This window comes from Phymastichus coffea, unplaced genomic scaffold (assembly GCF_024137745.1).
Source record: "Phymastichus coffea isolate CEN01 unplaced genomic scaffold, Cenicafe_Pcof_1.1 PCOF00155, whole genome shotgun sequence".
Taxonomy (NCBI): Eukaryota; Metazoa; Arthropoda; class Insecta; order Hymenoptera; family Eulophidae; genus Phymastichus; species Phymastichus coffea.
In genome coordinates this window covers 165,272-175,854 of record NW_026706966.1, presented here as the reverse complement: position 1 = coordinate 175,854, position 10,583 = coordinate 165,272, and the positions used below count along the sequence as shown (strand labels likewise).

At 34.0% G+C, this 10,583-nt stretch overlaps 3 protein-coding genes across 4 annotated transcripts; 2 read left to right on the top strand and 1 right to left on the bottom strand.

The window, feature by feature from the left end:
• The first annotated feature begins 52 nt into the window (after nucleotides 1-52).
• Nucleotides 53-670, top strand: LOC131672636 (zinc finger SWIM domain-containing protein 7-like). The gene is made up of 3 exons (XM_058950008.1): nucleotides 53-155; nucleotides 235-457; nucleotides 523-670. Exons 1-3 carry the CDS (start codon nucleotides 53-55, stop codon nucleotides 668-670), a joined length of 474 nt encoding a protein of 157 aa, XP_058805991.1.
• LOC131672632 (cell cycle checkpoint protein RAD1) lies at nucleotides 537-1,883 on the top strand. Its single transcript, XM_058950006.1, has 5 exons — nucleotides 537-755; nucleotides 823-1,044; nucleotides 1,128-1,322; nucleotides 1,391-1,672; nucleotides 1,743-1,883. Exons 1-5 carry the CDS (start codon nucleotides 675-677, stop codon nucleotides 1,782-1,784), a joined length of 822 nt encoding a protein of 273 aa, XP_058805989.1. The 5' UTR covers nucleotides 537-674; the 3' UTR covers nucleotides 1,785-1,883.
• Nucleotides 1,884-4,478: 2,595 nt separating this feature from the next.
• On the bottom strand, nucleotides 4,479-9,718 carry LOC131672630 (SH2B adapter protein 2). Of its 2 annotated transcripts, none has more exons than XM_058950004.1 (5): nucleotides 9,335-9,718; nucleotides 7,320-8,200; nucleotides 7,027-7,241; nucleotides 5,911-6,186; nucleotides 4,479-4,630 (listed from the first exon to the last, which is right to left on the bottom strand). In XM_058950004.1, exons 1-5 carry the CDS (start codon nucleotides 9,562-9,564, stop codon nucleotides 4,496-4,498), a joined length of 1,737 nt encoding a protein of 578 aa, XP_058805987.1. In that variant the 5' UTR covers nucleotides 9,565-9,718; the 3' UTR covers nucleotides 4,479-4,495. The 2 variants fall into 2 exon arrangements, 1 of the variants encoding a protein (XP_058805987.1); XR_009302635.1 differs by having other exon boundaries at nucleotides 4,501-4,630; nucleotides 5,794-6,186.
• Between the last annotated feature and the right edge of the window lie 865 nt (nucleotides 9,719-10,583).

Sequence of the window (10,583 nt, the reverse complement as noted above, 5' to 3'; positions counted from 1 at the left end):
TTTGAAAATCGTGAAGATGCAAGTGGAACGTTTTTCTGTATTTTAACGTAAAATGAGTGAAGACGAAGTGGTTTATCATTCCAACGTTTGTTTTAAAAGTAGTATTAGACGTGTGCTGACAGAAATAGCTGAAGATTTCCAAAAAGAAAACAAACGTGAGTTATAGTTTGATTTTGATAAATAAGTAGAAATAATATAATTTTTTTGATAATAATCTCATATTTAACTTTATAGTTACTGCATTGCATTTATTTAGATTGCGTTGCATGTGTGGAGCAACATTTGACAGAGCTCTTGAGTTGTACGAGTCAAAAAAAGTAACTGAATTCAAAGTTGAATTGACACAACATACGATTAAAAATAGAACTGCATGTTGTTTTTATGAAGTTAAAGGACAAAGTAGTGAAGTTTATACAATTTTCCCAAATCTTAATTTTTGTTCTTGTTTATCTTTTGAGTAAGTTTTTTCATTATTATCCAATCTCATGAGAATTGATATAACTCTGACTATTATATTTTTAGGAATCAAGTTCTGAAAGAACATAGTACCTTTACTTGTAAACATATATTAGCAGTTTGGTTAGCATCACTTACGCAGACTAATCTGAATTATCAAACTATTCAAGAATCTAAATTTTGTGAAGTACTGCTAGGACGTGTTTTGTATTAGCACCATGACAGACTATGTGTTTGTAGGTAGATTAACTAATCTCAAAACAGTGATTCAGCTTTTAAAAGCAGTTAATTATAGAGAAGTACTAATCAGTTTTCATTTATTAGCATGTAAGAATAAATTATTTTCACTGTATAAACATTTTTTAGACTGCAACATGTTCTGGTTCAGAGAATGGTTTAAAAATAACTGTTGAAGATGCAAAATGCATGCAAGCTAGTGCTTACCTTCCTGCAGGACTTTTTGAGCCTTTTCTGATAAAAGAAGACATTATTTTTCGTATTAATTTAAATATACTTGTTGAATGTCTGTCAATGTTTTGGCAAAGTATAAACTCAGGTTCTACTGTTTCTATGGAAATGCATTACAAGGTAATGTATTTATAATTCTTTTAATTTTTTTTAAATTTTATTCATTAATCAATTTTAAGATCTATATTTTTTATTTTTTTTAGGGTAAAGGTCATCCAGTCACAGTACTAATTGAAGAAGATGGTGTGGTAGTGGATTGTTCTTTAAAAACTCAAGAAGCAGACGAACTTTTAGACTTTAATTTAACACCACAAAATAGTATGAATAAAGCCCTGCTACACAGTGAGCTATTAAAAGATGTGCTATCTGAACTTGACACATCAAGTAATCATCTTAAGGTATTAATTGTATTTTTAATTAAATAAATTACACATTCGTTTGTTCATTGCTGATATGATTTTTTTAGCTTTATCTCTCGCCAACATCGCCTTACTTTGTCTTTAGCACATCCGGGGTAGCTGGTGATTGTCACATTCAATTACCAGCTACACACAATACCGAATTGATAGAGACTTTTCAATGTAAGAAAGAGGCGACATCAAAATATATGTTATCACATATCAAACCAGCAATGAAAGCGTTATTTTGCTCTAATAAAGTTGCTTTGAGAACCAATGAAGAGGGTCTTTTATGTTTTCAATACATGATCAAAACGGAAAATGGAATCAATTGTTACATTGAGTATTATGTGAGTAAAATATAAATTATTTCGACAACAAGAGGAACGTCCGTGAGAATGGATAAACATTTTATTACAGATCTCACCAGTGATTGATGTTGGTAGCGACGAGGAAAATTAATTGTAAAATTAACGTTATTCAAAGTGTAATTACTTTGTATATATTTTGACGATTAATAATAAGACTAATAAGCACAAAAATTACAAAGGCTAAATTTATTTAGACTAGATGATACTATACACGACGTTTGTAATATGCAGTACATGAGATAAAAATCGTTGTATTCTGTGCCAACATGAACACATGTAAAAATGTTGTCCTGTATAAATTTAACACTAAAATAAAAAAAAATAAACAGGATAGGAGGTAACAAATTACATCTGCGAATTTTTTCTCGAAACCTTCATTACAATATTATTTATTTTTGTAAATAAAATTTTGTGCAGAGATAATACTAAGAAAAGATTTTTAATTTACATTCAAAAACAATGTCAAAAAATTAACAAACATGATTAATTTCGCGAATCGCAAGTCAATTTTCACATATTTTACGTTTTATCACTTTTGTTTTTCATTTGCAAACAGTTACACAGATATATCGAAAGTATTTTAATACTTTGCGCAATTAATAAAAATATACAATTCATACACCGAAGCTTATGATCGAAAAAAATTAGTACTTTATACATAACAATACATTCAAGTCAGCAAGCACAAAAACTTTAAAAATTAGGTGCTTCTTTTCGATGATTACAGATCTCATCAATCACTAAATTAAAATTGTCACAGCGTATCCGTAACTTAGTACTTATGGTTAAAATAATCAGTTGTATAATAGATGAAAAAAAACAACCGTGTACATATAACGCAATAATTGTAAGTGAAAAAACAGAAAAAAAAATTTTCTCATTTTTAACAGTATTATAAAAAAATTACGATACTGTACAATAATTACAGTTTACAATTAGACTCTTCTTTTCAAAGGCACAAATGCCCCGTTTGTGTGCATGTGGGTGCACGCGCGCGCGCGTGTGTGTGTGTGTGTGCGCGAGTGTACGTATCTCATTATAGTACATTTGTATTCTCGATGGTACGCGTTTATATTTGTATATTATATAAAAAAACTGGGAATGCGAGTTGCACAGCATAATTTGTGATCCAGTAAATATGACTTGTCTTCGTAGCTTTGAATACTTAACTTAAAGGAAATAAAAAAAAACAAAAATTATTGTTCATGAGACTTAAACTCGCTAGCTATTATCAACAGTCATACGCGTTGAGTAACAATTGTCGCGGAAATTCCTTAATTGCATTGGCATTTTATGGCATTCACATACGTTGTATACACACTCGGTATGCTTCTCTATATTTTCTTAAATAACAGTACGCATAGATTACGCTTATATTTCTTAAAAAAATATACAAGTTTTTGTTTTACTTTATGAAATATGCGTCAGCAAAAGCTAAAAATGTTTTCTTAATAGTTCACTGTGGTAATAATATTATCGATGTAAAAAAGCACCGGCGAAAGCAAAAGCAAACTACACGGTCGACTACGAAGAAAAATACAAATGAAAAAAATTACGCTTTCACGGGTAAACTTGCGTTTCCTAAAATGTGATCGGTAAAAAAATAAGAAAAAAAGATATAATTATACTAGAGCTCAAGCAATAGCCACATGGCGACATGATTTAAATGCAAGAGGGATACGCGAAAACCTGTCTGAGATTACATGCTAAATCTTCTATACAAGTTGTCGTCACAAGTTTAATTATTTCGATTTACCACAGGCGTAACGGCGAATTTGCGCTTCAATTCTGCTACACAATAAAAGGCGCCATTTACTAAATTTGAATCGGATTATGCGAAGCGGCTGATCCACGTTATACATCATGCAAGAGCCGGATGAAAAGAAACAAAGAGAATCGTGTTAGTTAAGCAAGTTTCCAAATCGAATATCGACAAGCTCAACCACATACTACTTCAAATAATCAAAACTGTACAGCCTTGAGGAAAATTACTTACAAGTGTTGAAGATGAAAGCTTTTTTAGAAGGAGGAGTGTAAGTACTTTCTTTGACACCTGATTTCAAGAAACCCGTCTGTCGAAATCTAAAGCTCGCGAAGTTAATCTTGCTAGACACGAAAGATCTACTTCGGAAGATTTTGGCTTAGACAGAAGGGGTAGTCTAAATGGGGCCATGATAAAATACTATTGTTAATTTGCATTTATTTTTTATCTGGCAATTCACCAGCTCTCAACTAAGGTGTCTTTTAATTGCTAGACGTATGGCGGAACTAAGTACAAGCCATTGTCGCATACAGAGGATGCTATTGCAGCAATGGCTGCTTGGCAGAAACAATTTCCAAGATTCGATACCGGATGAGGAAGAGGCTTAATAACCAAACTACTTTGCTGAGATTCCAAGTATACGGAAATAATCTCCGTAGATTACACGGATAAAACCCGATACCTGTGTTGTAAGATAAATATACTGTTGAGGGAGCTGCAGATGAGTCTTCGGAAGTGGTAGGAAAAAACGTCATCATGTACGTAATATATCAGCCAAACAAGGGAAGCCCAGTCTGGCCTGACGGTTACAATATCATCGTGACCAAGAGTGTGATTACCAGTGGATCAAACTGGAGAAAGTAAGTTGCACCAACATAAGCTGTTTGACAAATCATTCGTCAGTCATGACTTCTGTCATATCTAAAACAAACTACGTATAGAAAAAAAAATAAATCAACGAAAAAACTTAAAAAAATAACGAGGAGCAAATGTCAGCCGTGTGGGCCAAGTGGACGTTGAGAAGTTTTACGCATCCACCGTCAAAGGAAACTATAGGCATTTTGTACTGCCCTACTTGTCGATGCCTGTTCGTCGTTTTGTTGCTGTTGCTGTTGTTGCTCGAGTCGTTCCAGCGATTCGGCCCGCATCCTTACTGGACCGGCGAACGTTTGTACCTGCGCAATACGAATTTTCAATTATGACTAATTATTTTAACGCTATGCAGATTGAATTTGAAATGTAAACTGTGTTTAATGTACGGGTTAATCTATATACAAAAATACCTCCATCTTTATCGATAAAAATAATTAGTGAATTTGTTAGAAAATACATTTAATAAATTATTCTATATTAGTCAACAATACCACAACAGATTTCAATACACTTAATTTCATCATATAAATTGCTTTAATATATAAGTTAAGTGTATACATTGTAATGGTCTTGTTTTTACTTCAAAAAATCAAATAAATCTACATCGCCATTCACCAATGTAACCCGTCCCCCACGGTCATATGGCTACATAATAGTTATTCACTAATAATTAGTTGACGACTGTTGCGTATTATTTTAATTAACTGTACAAAATTAACGTGGTGTGAAAATGAAATAAATGCCTATTAGTAGTTTAAAAAGAAATTTAAAAAATTTGTTTTCAAATAATTAAAATCATAAATAAACTAAAACTTTGTTTGTTTAAACGTTATTATAGTTGTTTGAAAAGTGTCAGATCTATAGAAGATTAAACGAATATAAGTAATAATTAGCCAAGTAAGAAAAGACAATGAACTGTTGTTATAGCATTAAAGCATATGACGTTCGTACCACTAAGGTGAGAAGCTGATGTCAGAATAAATATCTTAACAAATCAATTAGTGCGCACCAGTCATTAACAATTTCTGATCAATCATTATTCTTAGTCAACCAAAACTCAATCTACAGTTATTGTAACTGACCAGAATTTTCCGAGTATATTGTCTAAGAATTTTTCTAAAACTTCTTTTTATAATTACATTGAACTTGGATCAATTGAAATCTTAAAATTTTTCAAACGTTTAATTTTGAAATAAGCTATTGTACTTCTAAAGTATCAGAAAAATATAAAAATTTTTTTTATTCTTTAAATATTTTTCTCCTTAGAAATATTCAAATTCTATAACTAGTAGTACATCACATAATTATTGTAATATTTAAGTTTTACTATGAAACCCTGAAAATCTTCAAAACAGCATTAGTAAAATTCAAAAGGTCAAAAACTCGTTCACATTCCAGTCGTACTTTACGATAGCAATCTCAGTTTTTTCGAGAATGCATTTTTTTCTCTTGTGTGTCTACTCACTGGTTTGTTTGTAAAGCCAAAGGACTTGACTTGAGAGAGACTGTGGGAAAACGGGTGTGCTTGTGTGATGATGATCGCTCACTCAAGCGGCGTTAGACTGCCGCTGCTTAGTCTTACTTCTCTAGTCTCTGGTGGTGCTGCAGCTCTTCTCTCCGGTTGTTGCGATTGTTGTTGTTGCTGTTGTTGAGCAAAACTTGCAGTTGTACTCGCAGTAGCAGCCAAAGCAGCCAGTTGGTTAGCTAGCACGTACTCTGTAAGTTTGACATCAGCTGTTCCACCTGATTCCAAGGGAATTGGATGTACCCTGAAGTGGTCCAGCATGTCGTAGATTCCAGGAAATACCAAATGTTGTACGCGACACAGACCTGTATCCGACAGTGTCATTCGCAAATGCTACAACAAGAAAAATTTTTTTGGTTTTTCTCTTTTTTTCATTTCTTTAAATGAGAAAACCACTAACAACAGCATTGTTACGATATGTTTTTTTCAAAATTTTATTTTTGGATGACTGTATACGCTTTTATTATAATATAACATAATATATAATAATATATATATAACCGAAATCTATACCGGGTAGATGTTTTCATTTTTTCTAATTGTTCTAAAATTTCATTGTTGATTTTGATGTGTATAAATATACAGTACTGAATACAAAGGAAAGAATTTTTTAATACAGCTGTAAAAATTTATAACCGCGAGTATTTTACTAATCTTGCACATTTTGGCGATATAAATAGCTTCTTGGATGTTGGGTAGCGAATGATCGAACAAATGAGTATTTTACTGATGAATGGACGCCACTCAAAAGATGAATTCGCGAAAGGCTGATGTTTTCAATTATATGGGCGCATCAGATTAAAGCAAAAACAAACATAAGAAGTCGTGCAGTACAAATTACTTAATTGAATGAAGTATTTGTTCATAGCATATAAGATTGTAGCTTTTAAATTTATTTGCAAAATTCAAAATGTTAACTTGTTCTCAATTATTCACATAATTGAATTGTTTTATTGAAATTAAATCATACAGTTTTATCACAAACACCTCGATCTATATAATCTATTTTCATTGAAAACAAATTATTTCTAATACGATTTATTTATCCTTGAAGAGCCTTCAAAATTCATCTTGCGCATTCAATTGGTAATCACGTCAGAATGAATCAGAAGCAAGAAAGTATAAGTAAAATCACAGAGCATATTTGAATTGTAAATGAATCTCTTTTTCTACCTTAGCTCTCCCTTGGAAATTAAACGTCAGCACGTATTCGCCTTTACGTGTTTCGCTTTGCCTCACTAAGAAGGTACCGTGGCCTTCGACGCCGCTATGCAAAACAAGTTGTGCAGCGTCAGATCTGGGCAATGTACCGTGGAACCAAGGATATTCTCGCAAACTACTCGATAAGTCAACTTCTGTTGTGCCAGGGCAAACACCTTCCGATGCATCTATAAGTGAAAAAGAAAAATTAATAGTTGTATAAAAATTTTTTTTGAACTGATTTTGAAAAGCGGAAGTGAGGCTACTTTGTTCGTTTTCTTGATCAGACGACCGTAAATCCAAATTACTGTGACTCGTAGCTCTAAGTCTCGGTGGTAATTCTGGAGGATTTCCTTGTTCGTCCACGTGGTCGATAGCAGAACGAGTACTTTTACTCGTCGAATTTGATCTTATCCTCTCGCCGTCCATATTCATCGATACGGAGCCATGCATCAAACTCTCGCCCATTATTGAATCAACGGTGCCACCAGCAATGGTATTAACAAGTCCATAGTTACTTCGCATGCAGTATCTGATTGTTGCCAGCCAAGATTTCATGTCACTTGGATCTTTCGCTTCGATAATAAACTCCTTCTCCAGAGTTTTTAACACGAACGTGTTCTCGTGATCAGGCATCTCCAAAGCCGTCGTCTCGCGAGCTTCCGTAATCGATGAGCAGAATATACCATGACGTGGTTTAGTTTTAGAATTGGAATAGAATTCAAGCATGTAACCAGCGCTGGCTTTGACCAGTGCTAGTCTGCACTTTTCAAACTTCTGAGGCACATCTGTGTTTTCGACGATCATCGCATTCACGCTACCCTCCTTCCTACATTCCACGATGATCTTTGATAGCTTCGCTTTGGAATGTTTATCCGTACGACGACCGTCCGTATGGGATAGTTCCACCTCGTCGCTCTGCTGCTTGTGGAATAGGCCTTTACCCTTTTTGAGACCTTTGAATGATAAACGTCTGAAGAACGGCTTATGCACGGGTTTTGGTGATATAACTTCACCATCATGTTCGGAGTAATCACTGAACTCTTCATGGGACGATGTTCGCACTGGTTTTCTGTTGTTTTGATTTGTTGAGTTACCTTCATAATCGGTTAAGGCTTGTCTGGAGTTTATATCATTTGTTGGTGATCTTGAATTAGAATAATATTAGTATGATTATACATCTATAAGAATCCAGATATAAAGTATTGATTTTAATTAAATGCGTATGATGATTGGACAATTTAAAATCTTATTTTAATTTGGCAAAATTGAACTGTTTGCTTTTGAAAAGAAACTAAAACTGAATTCAATGCTTGACAAGTTTATGAAGCCAACACTAACATTATACAATCAGGTCAATGATTCAAATTTATCATTTGAAATTCCAATGTGAATTTCAGAAAGATAGAGCACAAATTGATTCAGATAATATTATGACTGGTATACAAAGAGAAAAGAAAGTAATAGAGAAAAAGTCTGTTATCTTATCTTTTGAATAATCAATGTGTACTGATTATGATTTTAATTTGATTTTTGACAATTTCATAAGGAAAGTCTGGCCTGCTTTTTGAGCTGCTAAGTTGACGTAAAAAGTAGCTTTCATTGTTAAAAAATATCATAAAATTCAATTTAATTTAACATTGAAAAACCTAACAAATAAAATTACTATTTTACAAATAAAAAGCAATCATATTGACTGCCATAAGTGAAACTTAAACTGATTTATAAAATGATAACACATAATGCATTTATTAAACGTGTAAAACATGCAGTAAGCTGATTCACATATACTATGTCATGTCTGAAAGTGGAATGATTGGTAAGTGAGCCACAAGTGAATTTGATGACTTCTAATACAAGACAGCTTCAAGTGGGACAATTACAAATTAATGATTCCCCATCAGTAATCAAGTGTATTGTACTGCATCATGTCTTTTATTCCCTCCTGAATTCTCTTATGAATAGCACTTTTGTATATAACTACTATTGATAAACTTCAATACATTAATTGTTCAATCCCTACTAACAATCATTAAGAACTAATTCTGATAAAAATAATCTAGTATTTAAACATGGTTGTAACTAAAACTTGTAACTTGATGCTGGACGTTAAAATTTTACACTACTTGTCCTAAATCCTCGTGGAGACATAAAAAAAATAAGAAGAAAACTAAAGCATCCCCTGGCAATGTTGTCTGCGAGAGTCGCAAAAATAGCCACCCGTCGTGTCGTGTTGCGACGATAATAACAAAATGAAGTAATATTAATCGTGCATACGTACTTGGCAGTACGCCTAAGGTACTCGGCCTCAAAATGCTCGCAGAAGCTCTCGACGAAGCGCCGCAGGAAGTCTCGATAAGAGAGATTGGCTCGGGCAGCTTCACTGAGCTCCACATTAACATAGTGGCAAAACGACCTGGCGAATTCGGCGGCCGCGGCTCGTGCTTGATTGTCGCAAAAATCGGCCCAACGATTCTGCTCGTTGCAGCCGCTCAATACCTCCGTGTTCATCTCACACTATCTTCTCAACAATCACACCTGCCGACGACGGCGGCGGCGACGGTGATCGTCCCGCACGGTGTACATACATGTGACAATGACGAGCGGCGGCTGCGAGAGCGTCCCGCGAGTGCTGCGCTGCTGCTGAATCGAGCTGCTGACGACGAGCTTGCTTACACTGCTTTATCGACCCTCTCCTCACCCTAGCTCCTGCCTCCTTCTCACGTCGTTCTCACTAGTTTGAGAATAACTCGATAAGAGCGCTTTCTTCACTTTCTTTTTCGTTTCTACGCGCGCGATCTTTTGATTGATTCGCTTGTTGCACTTGTTTTTTAACTTATTAACGCTTGTAATAAAGTGTGTGTGGTTTGGTTTCAGGTATTTTTTTTCTTTTGGCAATTTTTTCCAGAATAAAATAATCAACATATTGTTGACATTGTTGTACGATTCTAAAATATATTGTACCAGAGCAGTTTTTGCAATGAAAATATTTTTTTTAAATGAACGTTTTTGCGATTTTTGCCTAAATATATAAGGTAAGATTTAGATTAATTAAGAATTTAGAAAATTACATCATACTGAAGCTCCAAAAATCTAACGATCTAATGACATGTAAATCGAAAATTATTATAATTTATTGGCCTAAATTTACCAAAAGTTGCAATACACATTGCACTCAACAGAAATTCATGACAACATTTATTTATATGCTCAAGACATATGCATATGTACTCTGTCCGGACATTAATTCACAATCAATGAAGTAAAAAATCCTAATTAGTTCCGACAATTGAACCTCGACGACACTGAACGAGCTTAGAAGAACTTATTTTGGTATTTTGTTCTCTTACAACTTGCCGGAAAAAATCGATTTGATGCCATCAATATTACTCAATCGTCGAGAAAATGATTTAGATTTTAAACTTCGCGGGTCGCGAATTAATGTCCGGGCAGACGAGCGGTACGCACTATATTTTTCACGATCAGCCGAGAACTAAGATGAAATTACTGGAAAGGTCTTTTTGCGCAAG